Genomic DNA, 23,627 nt, shown 5'->3' with positions numbered 1-23,627 from the left:
GGATGCAACGCAAAAGCTGTAAAATTTGTTGTATCTTCCATTATCTTCATGTTAAAGGCCACAAAAGCTCTTCAGTGAAGTCAGCCATTAAGAAATGACAGGTATTGCTATCAGACTTCTTTATAGCCTATTACCTGCAATGACAGCAGCTGCTGCTGCACCACTGTACGGCCTATCACATTATTTGCAGCTAAAGTCAGCTACTGTGTCATTTCGCCTCATTTTCTTGACAGTGCTATCATAAATCCATTGGGCTGCAGGGGAAACTGTCGACTACCTCGATTATCTTCATAGCCTGAATGAATTCTGAAATGTATGTAACAGGCAATGACTGTTATGGATCAGGAGCCAGGGCCATATTCTTGCTAACTCTGTCTCTCTCCCTCCTTGTCTTTCTTTCAGGTGATATGCCGATCGGGGGCTTGAGGGCTCTGATATTCACATAAAACTGAGTAAAGTAGGTGAACTTTGAAGCACACGGTGACAGCTCATGAGAAGTGACGTCAGCACCATTTCTTAAAGATACTATCCAGCGGATTTGTGTTTTACGGAATAAAACATCTAGCATAATAGATGAAGGGTCAACGATAGGATCTACTTCTTGCATGTTGGAGCATATTATAGTAAGAGAAACAACTGTTAGGGGACGTATGTAGCATGAGGACACTGAGATATGGCTACAGACAAATATTTTAATCATTATCTGTTTAAAGGTAATTTGTCAATTACTTGTGATGCATAATTGCAAGGCCCGCACAGTGCATTACTGTACCTGTCAGAGCAAGATTGTGGTTTGCCCCACAGGTGACTTTTGACACATGGTCCACACCCTCCACAAAGCGAGGGATGACCACATTATCCTCAGAACCATTGCCAATTTGTCCATAATCATTCTGCCTGTAGGTTAGAAAGAAAAAAATAATAATTATCTGCAGGCATCCTCTTCATACTGTTTCATCACATTTTAAACTATATAAAACACAATTTCAAAGCATGAAAAATATTGCACACTTTCTATAATTTCTAATTTCTATAGGGTGAAATAAATAATCAAATCAATTAAATTATTGCAGTGAGCAACTTCCACCGGGGACTGTGGAACATATGCCTTTCCTCTCATTGCTCCGAATCCTCTTTGTGACAATAATGAGACACAGCCCTATCAGAAGTGAAACACCTCACTAACTAATTAGACTCTCAGGCTGCAGTCTGACAAAATAAAAAGAGAAAAGTGCTTGAAGGAAGACTTGCTCTCCTGCAATTTGCATCTGCCACTTTTTACTGCATCTGTTCCAAGTGCCATTCAACGTTCTCTTCCTCCTTTTGTTGGGGAGTGTTGAGCCCCAACTATTTAAGCTCACCTCCTACCTACCCAGAGCTTTGTTCCTGCTCCTCTGCAGACCAGTAATGAGCCAACCGCCACAAAACCGCTAGGAAATTAATGACTCATTACGGATGGGGCCTAGGCCGCTCCTCAGCCTCTCCTCCTCCCCCACTCCACCCCTCATTCCCGCATGTAATCCTCTCTCTCTCTCTCCCTCTTTCTCTCCTTTACTCTCATCCCTTCAGACCATACAGAAAGACCCCAACACCTCCCTATCAATTAGAGCCTATTACCGAGCTCCCATGCTAGCAGGGCAAAGAAAGAAGGCCTTCACAGCTCAAGAGTGTGTGGACCAGAGATTGGGAGAGTGAATGAGGAGCCTTAAGGTGCTCCTTTCACACCCTTGCCCTTATCCATTATGCCAGTCTGTAGAGCCCCCTATAAGAGAAATGTGCAGCCCCAAAAAGACTTAGGGATGAAAATAAGTCAAGGGAGGGATTCTTGGTCACACCTTTCCCTTTTACTCCAGCATCACATTATATCATAACTAGTTCTTAAGCAAAGCAACATGGTCACTGTGCTCCTCCTTTAAATGGAGCGTTAGAAGTAGATGGCTGGATCTGAATGGTATGTATTAATCATACCATCTGTGTCTGTATTCATAGAAGGACGAGGACATATATTAACAAGATAAAGCAAATGGTGGACAAGCACCTCTACATGAAAATTCATGTGGTATTGATTTCTTTAAGTTTCACTCCCTTTTACCCTCCATTGCATTCCCCCAGGCTATACCTATTCAGGGGACTATTGGTCTTTGTTCAGAGCAAAAAAGTACCGTTCTACATTGCCAGCATTTTAGAATATCTTTTCTTTTTTCACTGATAGGATATGCATCAGCTTTTCATTCAAGCATGCTATGCTCATTGGCTTTTGAAGCTATGGTGCATTTCAAGGCAATCCCTCCGAGAGTGAATGAGTGAGATCACATGGGTTTGAGGTGGTTTAGAATGGCAAATCCTGCTGAAAGTGTCATTTCCAGTCGGAGACATCAATTTGGTGTGTGAAACAGGGCCCCAGGAGAGCCCGATAGCCTGGGAGATTCCTGACAAGAGCAAGGGGCCTGGGGATCAGCTCACACTCACCTGGATAAGACAGGAATTTCACAAAGCGCTTCAAATACATGGAGCAAAGTGAGAAAGGAGGAAGAGAGGCATAAGCATGATAGATAACTTAGAAAAAAGGTGCAGAGAGAATGTAAAAAGAGAGGAGCTCTTTAATATCACGTATATGATATAGGATGAGTTTTGTTGCATTTGCCAAATTGCAGTAATACCAGACTAATTTCTTCTACAATGCTAATATACTGTAAAAAAAAAAAAAAGTTTACTATTAACTAAACTAAAGCACATCAGTTTAGAAACGAGGCCACTGCTTGTCCTTTTTGACTTTGATACCATTGTAAAAAGTAGTTGTTTTCACGTAAATAATACACTAAACCGGAGTTGATCAATGACCTCCATCTGGGGAGGATTGTCAAAGCTCATAAGTATGGTTAATAGGGAGATATTAAAACACTGACATGCACAAATTAAAAATCTAAATTATTGGCAGCACTATTTCTGGCCAAACATTTTCGAAACTGTAAAACAGTGTACATAGGCAGTGGTATTAACTCTAATATAATGCCTCAATTAGCTAAAGTGAGAGCAAAATGGCTGATAATTATTGCGCCAGCTCATTAGACTTGTTTTGACACTAAAACCACTTAAATCACACAGCACAAATGCAAACACACACATGCAGATGTTAAGTGTGGATTCCCATCATAATGAGGCAGATACTGTACAGGTTGGGTTTTAGTTGTTTAGATTTAAAAATTAAAAATAAACACTTCAACCAAGATTTAATAGGGTCCTACCATTACATGAGCAATTTATTAATCTGTCTGTGGATGGGGAATTTAATGAACGGATGCCTTCTACGATAACACGGCAAGGATTGGAATGCAGCGTTTCATAGTACTGCACAGCATAGGACTAGTTTAAGAGGTGTGGTTACGTACGTTTTAACCGTGTTTTTACCTCACAATGGCAGAACTGCAGCCAACTTTGCAGGAAAAAAGCTCAGTTTTGAGTCTCAAGAAGGTCTTGGTATTAAAAATAGGACAGCACTGTTGACTCTATTGATTTCATGAAAAAATTATCTAAATGGTGACGAGAAAAGCAAGACAATCGCTTGCTGTACCTGCTATACATCTTGGCTAATAATGATATAGACTTCTAAGGAATAAAATCCTTGGGGCCGACCATGAAAGTTTAAGATTCAATGCGGTAAAATACAATGGGCTGTAAAATATTAATGTGTGTGGTAAAATTATGGTGATGGTAATATTTCAGATTGCTGCTGTCTGTAAAAGGGGCATATCTGTATTTATTTACAAGCAGGGGTAGTGGATGGGGGGCGTTGTTTGAAGCCACGTTTATGAATATCGACTCAGGCTCCAAGGTAAGTGGCTATAAATCTGTGAGAGGATCTTTGTAAAGTTCCCTTGGAGGACATAACTTCAGGTCTAACCGCCTTCTTCCTTCACTTGACTTTTAAACATTTAGATGTAGCCCGGCCAACTACATTTGGAGCAGCTTCTAAATTATGAAGGGTTCCATTTTGAGAGTCCAAGTGTTAACCAATCATAGTTAATAAACGGTGGCAATAGATTTCGCTAGGATAGAAACAGAGACGTGATTGGCCCTTGATCTAGACTGTTTATAAGTTCGGGGAATACTGGGGGAAAATGGGTCTCCGCACAACCTGCTATGTTCCAGATGTTGACTTGGGTGTACACAGCGGAAGATGCCCTTAAACCATTGAGATCCACATCATACACCCACACTCCTTTAAATATGCTTAAACCACATACTACGCTATACTGTTCATTTTTTTCCTAAGCATAAAGCATTTAACTTTTCAGCTTGATCTCTCTGATTGATCTATAGAGCATGACCTGTGCTAATGAGAGGAGCATGACTTGTTGTATGATGAAAAGATCGTGTATCACATAGCTCATATCACCTTAGGCTATCGAGACCAGCTGGAAGAGTTCTATAGGTCCACGTTGGATGAACTTTCAGCGGATGACTAATTCACACCTTCATTTTCTTATTCTTCTGCACTGTATCTTAGACATGTTTATCTATTTATTTTGGCCCAAGGTGAAGATCAGACCATAGTGGTGATTGCATTAGTAATGGTGCTGCAGTTGGCTGACCTGGAGATGATGGACACAGAGGTTTGTATCCTCTAGCGATGATGATCACATAGGAGCCGGGATTAAGAGAACTGATTTCTTTCCTGGTTGAGTTCAAAGGGCTCAATCAAAGTGTTTCACTGCTAAACTCCCCCCACCACCACCACACACACACACACAGAGACACACACACACACTTAAGCATAATTATGCATAATTAACTGACAAGTGGTGATAAGGTTGAGAAAATACAGGTTTTTTTTCTGCCTGGTGATGAATGCTGCAACAGCTGATGTCACCATGCACTAATAAATGGCTGGAAAGCTGCATTGATCCAACCATCAAATTCCAAGAAAATAGCTTCCTCCTGAGCTAAATTGGAGAAAATTGACAACCTCCCATTAAAGGCCCATCTCTCTCTTTCTCATCTTCTCTATCTCATTCTTTCTTCATTTCTTCCTATTTCCATTTCTTTCTCCCCAGTGTGTCTCCTGCTTTCTCAAGGCTAATCCTCACAGCCTCTTCATTTATGTAGACCTCAGCAATCTTTCTCTCACCATTCTTTCCCCGACGCTAGCTGACACTTGGAATCAGTTCACACCCTGAACACACAGAGAGAGGTGCTAAACAAGGCCTTCAGGACATGTCACAGCACACTAAAAGGGATTCAAAGTGATACAGAAGAACTTCAGACATGGCAGAGTGAACATTGAACAGAGCATGTTCCCAAACACACATACTGTACACAATCAATTCTATTTTATTTGGGTTTGAAAATAGCACATTAATTGATTGAAAGCTCTTCAATCCTATTAAGATCTAAACAACACATTTGCCTTTTAGTCAAAGTAACTTTAGTTTTCACATTCCCTGATGTAGATTTCATGGCCATAGTTTTTTATATATCCAATGTAATGCTCATAATCATAAGCCTAAAGCTTAAATACTTCCTCTTCTGAGATTTGAACCTCTTTTTTATTGAGACACCATGTGTGTTTGCAGATATGTTGGTTATAGTGTGCTTCTGAGATCTAATGCAATTAGGCTATGTTTAGGGCTTAATCAGTGTTGATTACCTGTTGAACGTTGCAAATAGGCAGCCTGCTGGCTCTGGGACATGGAGGTTGAGTTGCACTAATTAAAAATGATGCAGAAATGAGAGAGAAAGAAGCTAAACAAAATGCATGATTATAAAATTGCAAAAACGCCCGATGATCTATCCCTTTAGCATCTTGTTGATCCTAAGATTATTGTTTAATTTCTTTTCTGGTGTGACAAGCAATGGGAGGCATTTGTACAGTTTTTGTCTTCGAAATTCAAACCATACCCAAAATACCCATTTCATAGATTTTCATACTTACACCCTGATAATTGAACCCACCTGTACATACTGTAGTGGCTCTCTAAACATAAGGACCCATGGGTAGATACTCAGGTAGCAATCCAAGTCTGTGAGAGCATGTGCCAATAAAAAAATGGTTTTCAGGAAAAAAAATTGTTGAAACGATTGCCCCATTTTAACTGCCAAAAATGTGGTCCATGTCCCCAAAGTTAATGCAATCACAGTGTATGTTTTTTTCCTCCCTCACTTCCTGTTATGTGACTGAAAATCATGTGGAGCCCACAGCACTTTAAACCAGTATTTACAGTTACGATCTGGCTGTTGTTTTCCAAGAAGCCGAGCGGTGCTTTGCCTTCTTTTTTTTCTTTTTTTTTAATTCATTTAGCTGTAAGGCAGAGTGTGATAAGACAGAACGAAGACTTCCCTCATAACGAGGCACATGCCAAGTCTGACATAATCCAATCTGGTCCATTTTCATCAGCTTTTGTCTTGTGTTTTTTGCTTCTCTTTTGGACTTTCCTTTGGTTCCAACGATGGCTCAAAAACCTGAAATGACACAATTCCGTCGCACTTGTATGGCGGTGAGGCTGCAATCCAAATGGCTTTTCAACAGCAAAATCCTTGAAGACCCACACACATTTAAATCTGGCCCTGGGGGCAACAGGCTCTAAACCACTGAGATAAAAAAACATCCAGGCCAAAAGCAGAAATATATATTTTAAGGGAGGGCTTACCATGGCAACAAAAAGGCATGTCAAACTTGTGGAAAAGAGGCATTCTGACTGAGGAGTAAACACAGACCAGTGTGCCCGTAGGAAAGCCTAGGAAAAGCTCTCCGCGTATTAAAGGGCCCAGCCTCACACATGTATACAGCAGAAAGAGAGACAATGGCGGTAATAACAGGCGAGGCGTCAGGGTGCGGAAAAGACGGTTAAACGGTCATTTGTGGGAATAAACGCCTAATAGAGGCTGTGCCATAGGCAGTATCTTGCCGAAAGAGACAAACAATGTCCTTTTAAGTGTGTTATTGGGTCTTAACAAGAAATATTTCCTCCGGTCCACTGGTCTGCAGTGAGTCAAAACATTAACCATTTACTAAGGAAGCTTGTTTGCTATATCAACACCTGGTTCAACAGAGACTCCAGATGTTTCTGTGTAATGTCAGGTAACAGATACAGTATCACACCAAAATGTTTAGCTGAACACAAGCAGGAAGTGAGAATTGGTAACACAACTTTCAGGAAGAAATGACCACAAACAGGCATGATGGAATAGCACCACAAACGGCTAGACGTAAAACTGTCCTTGTGTCTACATGAGGAAATACTCGCAGATAAATCTCAAACTCCTTCGCCTGAAAAATAACGACAGGGAGGAGAAACACGGCCCCCCGCTGCTCTGTGCCATGCTGCGTCACCTTACCGCAAGCCGTCAATACGGCATGAGGATATTTCCCATGCTTGAAAATATCTGACCACAGCAAAACAAATTCAACAGACAAGTGAAAGAAGGAAGAAGAAAAAGCGGGATTCTCACAAATAAAAACCTTGCTATAGTCACTTTTTCTATTTACACTCGTGCCATGAATGCTTATGTTTCCAGTGTAAACACAATCAGTGATGTGCGAGACTGATGAAAAGCCGTTACTCTTATTATAGGAGAAAATAACAAGCTCTCATGAAGGGATTGATTGTTTTCAAATCGTAGATCTTTGTAAGAGGAGTGTAAAGTAGAGCTAAGTCTCCATTATAGGACGCTGCTGCTACATTGCTTTTGATTTTCTGTCAACATCCCTCTTAGCAACCAGGCACTGTATTTACTAAATGCATCGGGGCCAAGAAATGGATTGAATATATTGTTCGTCTTCTGCAATCCAAATTGTGTCAACCAGTTGGAGGTATTGCAGGTCTTTTATTCTGTGTGTGTCAGACTCTGCCAGTGTTTATAGACACTGTAGGATTCTTCTGAATAGTTGACTGCACAATATGGGTGTAGTTACTGTAACAAAACCGAACATAAATTAACCGTGAACCATGCAGACGAGCAACTCACTCCTGCAAAGCTCTTTTTCTCCAATGCGAGGATTATGCACAGAAAGGAGTCCCGAACCAAGTGGAAAACTGTTCCACAAACATGTCCCTACACAAATCAATGTCTGTTTAATAAACATGCTTTTGTTTTTTTCACTTTGTAAGACTCATGTTTTACTGGTTTTACACCCAAACAGTGTTTTACGATGGTAATGATTATTGAAATGTTTTCAACAAATTCAGTGCATAAAACATGACTTTGAAAAGTAGACAGGCATGGTGCATCATATTCATGTTTAGAATAAAATGTAAGGGGGTATTATCTTTTAATGTCTTGTTCTGTCTTTTCTTGATATCGTATTTACAGGAATTAAATAATCCAACATACAAAGACAAGGCTAACAATGGAGCCTATATTGAAGTGGTGAGGATACAAACAACAGGGTAAATGCAGACTACTGTTTATCTCCTAAACTTCCACCACACAATTCCAAAATCATGTGTAGGTTTTGGAACTGTGTGGCGGAAGTTTAGGAAAAACACATACAGCTGTATGTAAGCACACACACATTGTATGAGCACATACACATAAACACAGAGAACTTGCATCCTTCTCTGGTTGCGGTATATATCTTTAGTCGCTAAGTAGCCATACCCCACTGTCTATTATAAGTCAGTCATCTGCACCCTTCCCCTCTCCTTCAGAGTCATGGCCCCTCTGTCCCCTCTAAGTACCCCAATAAATTCAAATGTAATGCTCCTAAATGAGATCACTTACATGTGCCATTTCTCTTCAACCATATTTATCATCTAACACTTTGGCCTTCATTAACAAATGGCACTCAAGGGTGTGGTGCTGGTTGGTGATTCCTCATCCCTGCCACGGGAGAGAGAAAGAAAGAGAGAGAGAAGGCTATCACCAAATGACACAAACTGAACTGGGTGGGGGTTAACACTTCACTTTGTGACGTAAGTCTTGCTACAAAGTTGCAATGTGTTTCATGAGGTCAACTAAATTACTGTCCAACAGATCCGGATAGATTCTGTAGGCAACAGCAACAAAGGCTAAGCAGCAACAGAACATTATTTGGTGTCATATAATATTAGTCTTCCCATTCAAATTATTTTGTTTGCACAACTTACATGTAACGAGTAAACACTGTTGCGGCCACCCTGGATGCCAAGGCTACAAAGATGACTCACTCCGCTCGCCGAATCATAATTTCAACCTGGAGCCACACTCTCACACACCCTCCCTCCTTCACAATGCTATCAAACACTAAATGTACAAATCCAGAGGCCACCCACTGTCCAATGAAAATCAGCCAACTAGTTTGGTACATCGATAGATTTAATTGGCTGTGGTCTCCAGCATTGTGTGAGGCAGCGGGGTGCATTTGCATGGAACTACTCCTGTAATATTACATACCGTTCATCACTTAAGGTTAAGCCTACCTGTTGTTAAATTTATAGTCCAACTATTCTTCCTGCTTTGGCACTCTCTCCTCATCTGCATTGGCAAAGAAAACGTTCAGTTTAGCTATTAATTATCACGACAATGGAAAGATGCACAAAGCAAGGGTAACCCCTTTTTTATTTCCTTTAATAAACATTTTAAAACAGCTTCATTATAATAATGTATTTTGATTAACGATGTTTACCACGGTGCTGGTAGTGAAAATTGCTTTCCCATAAATTAAACCAATAAAAGTTAGCTGATGAATTATTGCCTAAATGTAAAATGTTTACAGTCTAATTCATTCACAGCAGCTCCACTCTGTACAGTATCTACAGAATCTACATATTCATAGAATAATTAATTTGATTTATAACTGTATACTAAAAATGTCTTTTGGTTTTCTTTCATTTTTAAAACATACATACTGTAGTTTCAATAATTAATAAATACAAATATGGAATAGTGAGATTCAGTTTTTTCTGTTACTCTGCAATATCCTTTCATGCAGTTGTTCATTGCAGGAAATCTTAAGAAAAGTTGGAATGATATGCTTTCTGTGCAGATACAGCATGGATGTTCAAATGTAACTCAACTTTAAGTATTACAAAAGTACATTTCAGGAGTCCAGTTTAAGTAAATTTATAGTATGTATGTATGTAAACCTATAATGAATGTATATAATACATTAATGCATATAATATACTGTATACACACATGCATTTATTTATAAAACTGAATTTATTAACATGCATTCATAATTCATTAAACTTGTTTGAATTGTTCATATGTTTTGTATTAGTCTTTAAGAAGCAACAGCTTCTAACTGTATAATGTAATCTAATAATAAAAAATTATAAGATAAGATTTGCATTTAAAGATTTTGCATTTTCTGTAACAAAGAGTACAAAAAGTAAAAAAAAAAACCGTAATTTAAACTATGATTTCATGGAAAGAGGGGAAAAAGTACATCAGTGCAAAAGCTTGCCAAAAGAATGGCACGCTGAGGGGTTTGAGATGTGCCTTTATTCAAAAACAGATATAAGTTGATCATAAGAAACTACATTCCCAGAATGATACAATTCCGAATGAGCCATACTCTCTCACTTAGTCTGAGTGTAAAAGTAGAGGATGATTTATTGACATAAAACATGTCAGGTAAAATTAAACTGACATAATGTAATTTCACATGCGGAAATCAATTTTTACTCCTGACTAGAGGTGGGTTGTTTTTTTTTATTCGAAATACATTAAAAGAATATAAATAAAACATTTTTATAGCCACTTCAGTTCTTCTCTGATAACTACGTGTTCATGCTGATTTCAAACAATGCTTTGCAAGTCTCTTGTATTTAGCAGAGCAAAAGGCTGTGTACCCTCAAGGTAAATTTACTATCTCTCTCAAAAAATAAAAAAGCAAGAAAAGGGGGTAGCTTTGTGGGGCAAGTCTAACATTTTAACATCTCTGTGTTTCATCTAAATCACTGACAACAAAATAGCCTCTAGCATGATTCTCTCTTTTTCTCTCTCTCTCTCTCCCTCAAAGTTAACTATGACATCTGGCATGGGCTACGAACACCATGACAACAGACACCAGACTACAGACACCACGGCAGCATACAACTGTAGTGCAAGGAAGGAGACAGTGAGGAAGAGAGGGGGAGATCCATCGCTTGTTAATGGGGGAGAATGCAATGTAAAGAGATCAGTAATTACCATTATTTAAACTCCCAATAACAAGTGGATTATGTAGAGCCTAGCTATTGTGAAGACAAGCGTCGCTCTGATGTTTCTGATGCAAATCCTTTATTTATTTTTTATTTTTTTTGAGTTTCAAAATCTATAAACCATTGTCTTGACAAGCAACATATGCTGGGGATGGCAAATGTACAGTAAAATGCATCATTTGTGCTAAGCTAATATATGAGGACACACACTAGTTTCACAATGATTATGTGTATGCATTATTCATTTAAGCATAAAGGATCCAGAGGAGATTGTACACGAGCCTCTCTGTGTGCCCTGGGGCTATTGTCATGGTGGGCATAATGGGAGGGGATTGTAGTGCAAATGTTGTCATCTGTACTGTACATCCTAATGCTGCAATTTAGGATGGGACTCTATGTGAATTATGACAAGAGGTCTGAAATGATGTGCTAATGAAGACAGGGGGAGGGAGATGACAAAGTGACAGAAAGAGAGAGAGAGAGAAAGAGAGAGAGAGAGAGAGCAAGAAAGAAAGAAAGAAGGAAAGAAAGGATGAGAAAATGAGCGGAGAGACTCTTGCCTTTTGGTGAAGTGAGGAACAATGTGGCAGGTAATACTCTGGACACTGCCACTCACTTCCCCAATCAGGCAGAAATTGTAATTTAAATCGACATTCAATTAGATTTATTATTTCACATTTCTTCCTTTTGTCGGTCAAGACCCCTCTCCATTCAGATTTATCTCTGGAACACATTTTTGTTCAGGCAAAACGATGGATTGACAATGCAAGGGAACAGTGAAGTCAATTTTGCTTGATGTCACTGACGGCTTAGCATGTAATTACTGTCACACATGCACAATAGCAGTACTTAGAGAAATGCAAGGAAAATCAATTTAGTTTTCAGGACCGCAACTTAAGTATAAGCACATAACTTTATTTGAAAGACAGTGTGGAGGTTGTATAAATGTAAAGACATATAACTATTTGTGGTGTTTTGGGGGAGTTCTTTCCCTCCTCGTCTTAAAGATCTGGGATGGATTGTCCAGCAGCACCCTCTTGTGGGGCCTAAGTAAAATGCAGCCTGTGCTCACCACTGCAGCCTTCTCTTCTCTGCTGCGCCCCTCCACCTCTGGCTGGATCTTCCCTCCAGCCTCTTCCTGTCGGAGATGCCCAGCCACTTCCCCTGTTTCTCATGTTTTGCCTCCATCTATATTTCTCGCTCGGGCCTGCTGCGATCTCAGTGACCCCTTAGTCAAATATTTAGATGGTCGATTTCAGCCCCTTTAAGGAACTGCCTCACAACCTCTCGCCATAAAGAAATCAATGGGATGAGTTCAAATGCCAGTGGAAATGTTCAAACATAAATAGGTTCGACCGTAGGCTGTTGGGAAGAGTGCTGGTAAAAGGAGGAAGTGCAAATGTATGCACAGCCATAGAGCAGCTATGCAAAAGCATAGTGTATGGTAGAGAGGGATTACACAGAGGGATGAGCAGAGATACTGAGAAGGTTTAAAATGAGGGTGAACGCTCGGGACACAATGAGGCAAGGCGTGGTATTTATGTTTACTAACAAAAGAGAGCAGAATGAGGAGAGGAATGTATTTTGTACATCATGACAAAAATGGGCTTCGCCTCTTGTGCTAAACAGAGTGACCTCTAGTCGGGGCCTTGGGGGAAGAGGGTGTGGAGGGGGTAGAGTAGTTAGAGCAACCTCCTCTTACTGTTCCCTTCAGGGAGCGACACTGCACCAAATAGCATGGACAAACCAGGGCATTAATATCTCACTAACCCCCTGACAATACCCCATTATGTATGTACGCCTCTGTGCATTACACACCTTGAACTAGAAACAATCGCGCCCTTTTCTTTCTTTCCCCTTAGCACTTGAACCACAGCCAAGAAATGCAGTGAGCACATTTTATTATGTATTTTTTTATTTCATAGGCAAAAAAGGGGAGTGGGAAGGCGCACAAACAAACACAAACACACACACAAACACACACACCACTGAACACCTTCACTGTGTTCTTTACATAATCAGTTACCTTGTGACACCTACCTTTGCTGCAAATGACTGTTTGCCTTTTATTCTGCTCAGTGTTTTCTCTCTATCTCTCCCTTCCAGCCATGTGTATCATCTATAATTACAATTCACACTGATTCCAGCCCGCTATGCTAAAACCCATCCTACAGTATAAAATAAGAAAGCAGCTTGTAAGGAGCAAAGGGGGAACATGACAACCAAGACACAAGGGAGGTGGGGAGTAAAGACGGGAAAAAAAAAATCTAAACACAAGCTCTGGCCGTGGGGTAACAGCATCAGCACAGTATTATGATGTTTCTAAATGGGGAGCGTGTCTCGTGACACGGGTCCCCGTCCAGATATCGATTGCTCCTGCGGCTGCAACACTAACACCAGTGGAGAGCCATTGAACTTTAAAGCAAATAGTCCTTCTCCCCCGCTCAGGGTCCTCTCACAGTCGATCAATACAGGTCGGCCCAGCACGGCTAACACCTCTATCTGGAATAATGGCCTTCCTCCTATAGTTACTGGCCAGGAAGAGATACAGACAGGCTGGAACAAGTTAGGATAGGAGTTTCAAAAATGAAGGGAAATATGTTTTGTTGAGGGTAATGTTCAACTTATTTCCAAAAATAATATTACAATACTTCATTTAGAACAATAAAGTAAACCCAGTAATACTGACTAGGATGGAAATGACAAGCAACGTCTTACATAATTAGTAAGTTTGAAATTAGGTTTTGCATCAGTATACAGTATGTATCTATAAATGTTGGACGATTGAACTCAACCTCAAATAACTACAGTTCTTGTAAAATAAAGACTAACAGCAAGCACTGAGAATTTCATGAGCGGCTCAGACAGCAGTAAAACCACTGATGCTTGGACACTCCCTGCATATTGTCCTTCCATTTACTTCTACGCTTAATAGGTATAGGTAGGCTGGGCGTCTGTTTGATCCCCATTAGCCTTGTATTAGCCACTGTGACCCTAATGTCCCCCACTCCATTACTCTACTGCATGGAGAGAAGTGGAGATGATGGCCGTGAGAAGAGAGGAAGGCTGAGGGGTTCAGCATGGCTGGGCAGAGATCAAGTGTGAACGGGGAGAAACGCCCAACGCCCATTCTGGATCACCCTGGAACCTCTCGGGACCCCCAAAGGGTTACACCCTGTATTCACCTCGGCCCTGTCCAACACTCCGCAAAACATGATATGAATTACCTTCATCATGTACAACACGTTATCATAATAGAGCTATCGTTGGCATGTATTTACGATTTGAAATGGTCTTACATGGTCTTATGTTCCCCTATAAGTGCTGTGGATCTCGCGGTTGTTCACATTAAGTAAAATGAGAGTCTTGTAAGTACAGAAAATAAATGCAGTTTCTTTTCTTTTTTCTTTTTTTTTTTAAATACCTTTTTTATGAGCCAGACAATACCACAGAAAATCCATTATTTTCTGGGTATCAACCAACCCCTGTACAGGGATCTTTTTTTTCCAAGTGCTGTTGGACCAGAAAAAGACTGTGCAAAGGTTTCTCCATCAGTCTTCTGTTTAAGAGTATTACTGTAAAACAGGCAACTGGATAATAGCAGGGTTCAAAGCAATATGCAAAAAGAATGCAGTTTTTCCAGCTGAAATCATCTGATCCCTGCCATGCCTGAATCAGCTTCAGCTGTAAGCCAGATCGCTGAGGAGGAACACAAAGGGGAAAAGCAAGTGAAAGAGAGATCACAAAAGAGAGAATACAGAGACTGGAAAAGAGAAATTCGAGAGAATGCAGCACAGTGCAAAGTGTTTAAAGATGGCTGATGTCAGAAGTCAGAGGAAGACAGTTTTTGGCATCAGGAGTTGGAGTGTAGCAAATCATGTGGCCAAGGCAGAGGCCAGTCTGAACATGGAATGTGACAGAAGCCTCAAATATGGCGGCATTGGAACTCAAAAATCTCCTGGCTCGTGGATTTCTGCTGCAGCAAGCTACTGTGTGGGGAAGTGCTGACTGCTGACTGCAGAAATTTCACTCACCGAGGATCAGAAGGAGATCCATCGTGACAAAAAGGCCCTCATTAAAGGCTCAGGCAGACTGTGACCACGGTTATAGCAAACTTGTTTGTTAGCACGTGTATGCATTCATCTAGGCATACAAGAGCCAAGGCGGAAATAATTTCGGAACTTTGCAAACGCTGCATAGCATTGCACTATATAAAGAATGATACACCATATTCGCTTTTCAGAATGTCAGCACACACTAAGCTCACATTCCCTCAGAGCATAAAAAGGCAGACTGAGTGATATGTCATCCACTATAATGAAGAGCATATTTGAATTTCAAAAAGATAGCTCCAAAGGTTCAGCCTTCCCAGTTCTTAATTGTGTCTTAACTGCTCTAGCCTATTTTGATGGGTATAGGTGGACTGGTCCTCTATCTGAACTCCATTAGCCTAGTATTAGCCATAGTGACCGTAATGGTCCCCACTTCATTACTCTGTCGCTGGGTGAGTCGAGATGATGGCCTAGAGAAGAGATGAAGGCCGGGGGGTTCAGCATGGCTGGGCAGAGCTCAAGTGTGAACGGAGAAACGCCCCTTTGCCCATTCTACAAGTCCCAAAGTCCATCTGAGACCCAAAGACGGGTACCAGCCTGCATTCAACGGGTCCTTGTCTGACATAGATCCCTCGCACAATAGGATCAGCAGTTATGAATAACTCTTTTGCGAGTAACCACTCCCCTCTCACGCATCAGGGGATTTCAGGAACCCTCCAGAGAAAATGAATGGCTCCTGCTAACAGATAGCACTAAAGCTACAACAGACAGCTATTACTTCATATTTATGGATTTACATTCACATAGAACATTTTCAAAGGATATTTTCCTAAATACTCCAACATGTGCTTGGTACCCTACAGGTTTTTTAACTGACCCCTCCCCTCCTGTTTTTCTAGTAATTCCCAAAGTTATTAGGTCCAATTGCGTTAATTGCTATGAGGAGTGGCCATAGGGCATCTGTAACAGGCTGCCTTTGACAGCAGCGAACTATGCGTGTGTGAAGTCAGAAACAAGTGGCATTGTCCGATAGTTGAACCCAGGAACTGCTCTTACATATGTCTCACCTTTCATCCCATGGCCCCATTATTTCTCCGTCCATAGAAACGTCACCAAACAGAACATGTTTGATTGCCCCGTCCCTCCGATCTCTCTCCCTCTCATAATGTTATCTTAAGAAATGTGGAAACGATTGAACCTCCATTTGATTTTGGCGGCTGAAATGACTACCACATTGGCGTCCTCCATGAAGATGTGTGTGTGTGTGTGTGTGTGTATGTGTGTGAGAGGACTTCCCCCCACAGATTCCACTGAGAGATTCCAGGGGTTGTGTGATCCAGTTCCTCTCATCATTGCAAATTGATCATGTGTACTTGACGGCCAGCTGAGTAATCTCCCGACACGTCGGATTTAACACACTGCTAGGCAATCAGAGAAAGAAAAATAACTTTGCGGAAGAAAAGTCATAAATAACCTGGCAGAGAGGGAGCTTCACTCTCTACTTGCCCTCTGAACCTGGTTGAGAAAACAGTCAATAAGTGAGGAGCCACATGATTTTCACTGGAGTTATGTGGACGCAATCATTAGGAGAGCCATTATATGCCCTGGAGTGTAATACTAACCTTAATTGCTGCAAATAGTCAATAGAAAAAAATGGTTACAGGGCTACAGCGTTTATTGATAAATTATCTCATGAAAGATCAAATACCCAACAGAATATAACTGATGCTAATTCATGACAATACACATATATAAGGTTCACTTAGGGAACTTATAAATAACACATCCAGTAGAGCAACATGCATAACCTTTCAGAAAAAAAACTTACAAAATGCCTAGACAGAGAGTAGCAAAAAAATCTATGCAAGTAGCATTAACTGTTGCTGTACCAATGTCACTGTAACTGTAAAACGACAATAAGAGTGAGTAAGAGAGTGAGACCGTGAGAGAAAATACAGAATGAAAAAGACAGAAGAAAGAAAGACATAGCCAGAGAATGTCATTCCTCATTGACGCTGTGAGCAGGAAGTGGTTCAAAGCCAGGAGGATGTGGGCCATGTTCTTTAGAAGGGAGGATTACACTTGGCTCTTGTATGACAGTGGACTTTTCAGCGCACAGCCACACTGAGCCACCACTGGCCTCCCAAATCTGTCACCAGACTCCATCAGAAGCTGCTCTCCAAATTGAAAAAGTCTGCTGCCATCAGAGGAGTATAATGGGTGATAGGTAGTATAGAGGTTGAAAACGTGTGCACAGTTGTGTGTGTTTAACCCAGCCGCAGACTAAAAGTACATTTGTCTGTGTGTAACAGTGTGTACTCAGAAGAGAGGTTGGGAGGAACAGAGAGGTGAGGAGTGAGAGTGAGAGAGGGAGGGCAGTTGAAGGGTTTAGGGGAAAAAATGTGGTCATCAATTGCTGGCAGCAGATCCAGGGAGAAGATTATTGGACGGTAACCCAGCGGCAGATGTCTGATGAGTGTCTATTAACCTGCTTCCTACATCTCGTACGCCGTGTCGCTGATGAATTCAGACCAGGAGGCCTTGTCCCGCCCAATAGGAAGGGTCTGTAATCCCTCTCCAGGATATGGCTGCCAGAGACCTGAGGACCTGATTGGCCATGTCTGTGCTGCTCTGGCACAGCTAACAGTAGAGGGATGCTGTTGAGAAGATATGAGTCAACCCCTGCTGCTTCGTGTCCATTGATTCACCATCATATTACTCTGCTCTTTTAGTCCTTGTTTTCCTTCCGCTTCTATTTTGTTCCTGTGTTTACATACTCTGCTCACCCAATTACCCTGTCTCAATGCTTTTGGTGCTTTCCTCTATCCATGTGTGAATGCTTCCGTTCTCACCTTACCTTATTCAGCCTGGAAAACTAAAATACGATGACAGACCGAACAGACCTATTCTTGTCTTGGCCACACAGAGAAACTCAGCGGGGCATTTGCTCACTGACAAAGCAGTTGGAGGTACACAGCAGTTGTGACAAACTACAATAACTAGGGTATTGGCCCTTGTTCATCTGCATCCCATTTATGAAGTCTGGATATGGGGTTACTTGACTAGGGTATGGCACAGTCCCTCTCACTAGTTGCCACAGGTTCAGGTCCAACAAATTACAACACAGTCACAGCAGAGCCTCTCCCATCTGCTCCCCACCAAGGACTCCTACATGGATGTGTCCATAGTAGAGATTGTGTGGGACCATTAATAATTCTCTAGGAAAGGCAGCATCCTTTAGGTCAATTCAGTTTGTTTTGGTTACAGTTATCATTACTGTCTGGAAAAAATATACCAACAAGAGTTGATAAGTGATGAAATATAAACTGACACATTTCTCCAAACCTTTTTTGGTCCATTTGGTGTGTTTGTAAAAGAAAAGCATGTCCCAAACAGCTTGGTGATATATGAGTTTGGTATCATCTGCCAACAATTCATTTTTCTGTCATTGCCTTTTGGACTTTTGTTCCCTCCCTTTTTCTCAGTGCAGAACAAAACAAAGACAGTTCTGGAGGGAGGCCATCTAAAATAAAAATTATCTCCACCCAACCGTCTAAGCATGCCAGTTAGTTCCCATTAAACCTAGCAGCACACTAAGTGTGGCCCAGGACAACACGGCTGGCTTGAGGCAATGTGTAGGGCAGAGGGAGGGAATAAGGGGAGCGAGAGCTCAGGGTCTGTGCTCCACATCTGTTCCTGTATTAAAGGCATATGGGCCGGGCCGGGCCAACCGCTCATGAGCATGCATGGACCACCGTCCTGAGCCCAATCAGTGTTGATGGGGGTGATGTAATGGACCTGCTTTGGCCTCCCTTGTCCTCTCAAGCACAGTGCAACCGCACAATCCGGCAGAGTAGGCCTGACAACATGCCAGCTTGCTGTCAACACCTGACCCTCAAACGCTGGTGGGATGAAGGGACACGTGAAGGGATAGAGAGGGGGATGGATTGAGGTAGCGAAAGAGAGGGGGCAAAGATGAAAAGGTGGCCTGTAGGAGCCCTGGAGTCACAGAAGGCTGAAGAGAAAGAAGGCATAAATGGAAAGGGATGGAATAAAAGAAGATGCTTATTTGAACAGAAATATCCACATACCAGCTTGTTACTATTGATATGAAATAGACTTGATACATATAATTTGAATGCAGTTGTTTTTTAAATGCATTATATATTGTACTGTATTGTTGTTGTCTGCCAAAGAATCTTGTTTCATTGCATTTTACATAAGATTTTGAAAGTGCTGTTAAGTCAGCAATAATTGTCAAAATCTAATACATGAACTTATAATACACTACACAATTCTTCTGTCAGAAAATTAGGAGCCTGAGGAACATGTAGCTTCCACATTTATCAGTGACACCACCATGCCTGGACCCACACAATTGGATTTTCATCTGCCCCCACAAATGACCATTCATCTTGGCAGCAGCGTTATGGAGGAGAAGTTAAGGGAAGTGAACAGGATCAAGGGATCCTACGCTTTGGTGGACAGGTATGGCGATGAGGGAAGGGTGGCCTGGATGCCTGACTTGGTTGAGTAAGTGCCATGGGGTGGGGGGCTTGTGTGCAGCTTGTCTTCTCAAAAGGATAAGGTGTAGTCACTCTGTGGTGACCCAGGAGCTTGTCGCAGGGGATGTAATGAGGTCAGATTACAGGCTAGTCCACAGACTGGCTGCAAAAGGTTGGCCCATAATCCCACAGTCATTAAAGGAATGCTTTGTTAAAAGTGGATGGAGGAGAAGAAAAAAAGAGATGGAGAGAATGAAAAAGAAGGGGGAATATAAGAGATGTGTGGGGAAACTCAATAACACTTGATTCGATATGAAAAGCCTCTTGTTGCCACCCAGGAGAAGCCCGGCTAGGAAGGATGTGAGGGAAGCCAGCCGAGAGACTCCTACAACCAGGAAACAAGACATGCCTTGTTCCGGGTTTAAGGAGCAAACAGATTAAGATGAATTGATGCAAGCTTAGTGACTTTGGAGAATGGGGGAGAAAAAACGCCCACAGATCAATAAGGCTTAGGAAGCAAGGAACCAAAGACAGAATCTCCACTAACACTCAATGAAGGAAAGGGTCTCACATCTCACATATCCTACTTTGTGTGGTTTGAGATTAAAAAAAAAGAGGTTTAGGTGTAGCATAACAGAATTAACCAATCGGGAAAAAACACGATTTTGAACAATACTGTAAGGTTTTCAGAAAAGATTGAATTTTAAATGTTGACATGTTACAGCATGCTGGAGATCAGAATATTATTTGTGAGAGTATGCGAGGCGTGATACTTTTTACAAAAGGAACCATGAAGCAAGGTTTCACAGTTCATACAGGCCTTTCATTTAAATATTTGCAAATAGGTTTTACAATTTACATTTCTGGGGTTTGACAATGTAAGCGCCTGTACTAACTGTGTGCAATAAAACACATAAGGGGTTTAAAATAAAGCGCATGAAGATCACATCAAAAGTCCCATTGCTAGCAAGCTAACATAGATCCAGTGTCCCACAGTGCACTGTGACAGATCCGTGCCTAAGCCGGCCTGGCGGGGCCTGCGCCCTGATGTTTGCAGAGATCAGAGAGAATCATCTGGGTTAACATGGTAATTATACGGCAAAGCCCTGCTATCTCAGGCTGGATCTGATACTGTTTTTCTCCTCTCTGCTCAGAGATCTCAGGCCTCCAGTCAGGGGGAGCGACAGCCATCTTCTAGAGCTAATCCCTCAAGAGGTGTTCCACCACCGTCAACTTAATAAAAAGTGCTACCAACGCATGCATTTGATCACAGTACAAAAAAGACATGGGAATCCAAAGTTGGTCTAACTGAATGGATCAATAGTGTGTAGTTTATTGCTGATGATTTATTGAATTGGATTGAGGATAACAAATAAAGGTTGAATTTAAAGTTGTACTTCATACAATGGTACGAGTGTGAAAACATGTATTCTGTCTGCTCATTTCTGTAATTAACTGTACAGTTATGCATATCCCTTTTTTCACTTTGACCTGTTAGCTAAACTATTACGAGAATATCTGAAACCATGCGTGCAGAATACCAAAGGGCTTGGTGACCATAACATATGCTGAAACTGACTTGATGGGTGTTCCTTGGACTAGGTCAGGTGATTTGGTCCCATCCAGTGTCCTGATTGAGTTACGATAAAAAAGGAAGAGGTGAGCTTGAACCTGGGCTAGTAAGACCATTGTCTTAAGCAATTTTAAAAAGGGCACCAAGAATAAAAATGTAGCTATTTTACATAACATGGTGAACTATGAAGACAATGTCATGTTGTTTTGTGGAAGTGGAACATTTTAAAGAAAATATAGCTGCCCTTTGACAACACTGAAATGAGTATTTTTGTTGCCTCTCGTATGGTGTAGAAAACACAACCCTTCTGCTGACCTTCAATCAATTTCAATTTCAGAAAAATAATTTGAAATAATATAGCTTGACCTGTAATAAAAAAAGAATGATCAAATATAACAATGTTATCACTGTATGTATTAATCAGTTTCGGCTAACCTAAAACCTGCGTGGGGGGTAAGGAGCATTGCATGGCCATGACTGTTATTTCCCAGTATGTTTGTTTATGTTTTTCTGTATTTATTGTATTGTGTATTGTCATGACCACAGGTGCGCCCTTTAACCCTAAAGTCATTATCTGGGTCTCTAAACTGCACCACGCTGGTGCAAAACACAGACAGAGCAATGGAGAGACAGAGAGAGAGAGAGATGGAGAGAACGGGAAGGGGAAGAAGGCTTCAGGGCCAATTACGGCCCAGAGAAAACAAAGGGCTATATTTCAATGATTCCTCCAGCTGTGCTGTTTATGAGCTGTGTGCTTAGTCTCTCTGTGACCTTCACCTCCGCACTTGGCCTCTCTGAGGGAAAACAAGTTAAAATGGCCCGATGCTCAATCTTTTTTTTTTTCCTTGTTCTCCCTCTATTTCCATATTTCCATTTTTTTTCTTTAGTAGGTTGCTGAAACACACTGTTTATTTGTTTCAGGGTTCTGTTAATATTTGTTATTTCCCAGTTTATGGCGTCGCACTTTTAGTGCCACATTGACATCCTATTGTGTCATGAATGAAATATTCTTGGATATAAAAGTTAAAAGTTAACTAATCTAATGTTTAATTGCAAGGTGTATGTCATATGTAACCTTTATAACTTTGCTTGTCTGTCTGTCCCCCTCCCCGCCTCACATACACACACATGCACACACCCATTATGGACCTCATAAGCAGGGTCTGGGTATCTGTCACTGTGGCCCTTTGACAGGTCTAACCTTCCCAAGCGGAAAAATATACCATCTTCACTGCAGTCCTATTGACCAAAGCAATAAGCCATTCTATATGGGGTATTAAAGTCATTTTCCACATGCTACCTCAGCATGATCCATTGTTCATACAAGCTCCTGCTGACCATGAAGAGAGGTGGAGAAAAGAAAAGAAAAAAACTTCCCCCGTGCTCCAAAACCAAATTGCAACACCTTGCACGGTTTACATCATTTAAGGAATAAGTCCTCTGCCGGAAATGTTCATGGCTTTCATGGCTTAAAAGGGGCAGTCATTATCACGGTCACTCATGTGGCAATTTTGGACTGTTAAAGGGAGACAGAGGTCCCAGAAAGGGCTCCAAACTTGGAGGCATATGTCCTGACAAACCAGCGAGTGTGTTCCATTTATGTTTTCAATCCAGTCTCCCATTTCATTCCCCTCAAACTCACAAGCTAAAAAGGGGAAAGGAGGGGCTCTTTTGTTGGCAAGCAGTGGCTGTGTAATATGTTGAGGCCATCTGTGTAGTCCGGTGGCTACTCTCCCCTGCTCCCTGTGTCAGAGGTGGTGTTGAAACCGCTGTGTACCTCACCCTGGCCTCTGCTGAAATCAGCTGCAGTCCGGGACCATGTGACAAATGATTCCAATCTAGGCTGAGAGCCCTTGACTTGACCCTGACCGCTGTAGACAATAAGGGCAAGCTCAGTCACTGGAAAAGATGTTCTGCGCTAATAAACCCGAGTGTGGACCAGAGGTAGCAGTGAGCGGAGGCCCGGCTGAGGGGAGGGAGTGGGTGGAGGGGGTGGACAGGGAGTGAGGGAGGGGGAGAGTTCAGGTTCTGACCTCTCAGGTGCAGGTTGATAATGAGTCTCCCTGTTTGCTCTGTGAAAATGACCTCAGAGAGATGAAAAGATCCAGAGCAAAACAAAGAGCCCCATTCTCTGCTCCTCTGAAATGGGATCATTCTTGAGGATTGGCTTATGAATGCACTTTCTATTTCATTGCTTTTAAAGGGCACTTAAGCCAAAATACAAACATGTAAAAGTAGTTGGGCTAGATGCCGCCACGCAGCCGCTGAAACCCAGCACACCTCCTGTCAGACCCCACACATGCAGACAAAACAGCCAAACGCACACATAAACTCAGATGCTCGCTTGCACACGCACACATGCAAGCAAGCG

At 41.6% G+C, this 23,627-nt stretch overlaps 1 protein-coding gene across 1 annotated transcript in view; it reads right to left on the bottom strand.

The window, feature by feature from the left end:
* LOC117945020 (ultraviolet-B receptor UVR8-like) overlaps nucleotides 1-23,627 on the bottom strand; it is a 300,294-nt gene that overhangs the window by 184,102 nt on the left and 92,565 nt on the right. The window contains exon 6 of the mRNA XM_034872256.1: nucleotides 773-897. Within this exon, the coding sequence (XP_034728147.1) occupies nucleotides 773-897 (125 nt within the window). The remainder of the gene's footprint in view (nucleotides 1-772; nucleotides 898-23,627) is intronic.

The sequence above is a fragment of the Etheostoma cragini genome, chromosome 5, assembly GCF_013103735.1.
Source record: "Etheostoma cragini isolate CJK2018 chromosome 5, CSU_Ecrag_1.0, whole genome shotgun sequence".
In the NCBI taxonomy this organism is placed as follows: Eukaryota; Metazoa; Chordata; class Actinopteri; order Perciformes; family Percidae; genus Etheostoma; species Etheostoma cragini.
Note: the sequence above shows the minus strand (reverse complement) of the source record. Positions and strands in the feature narration are given on the sequence as shown.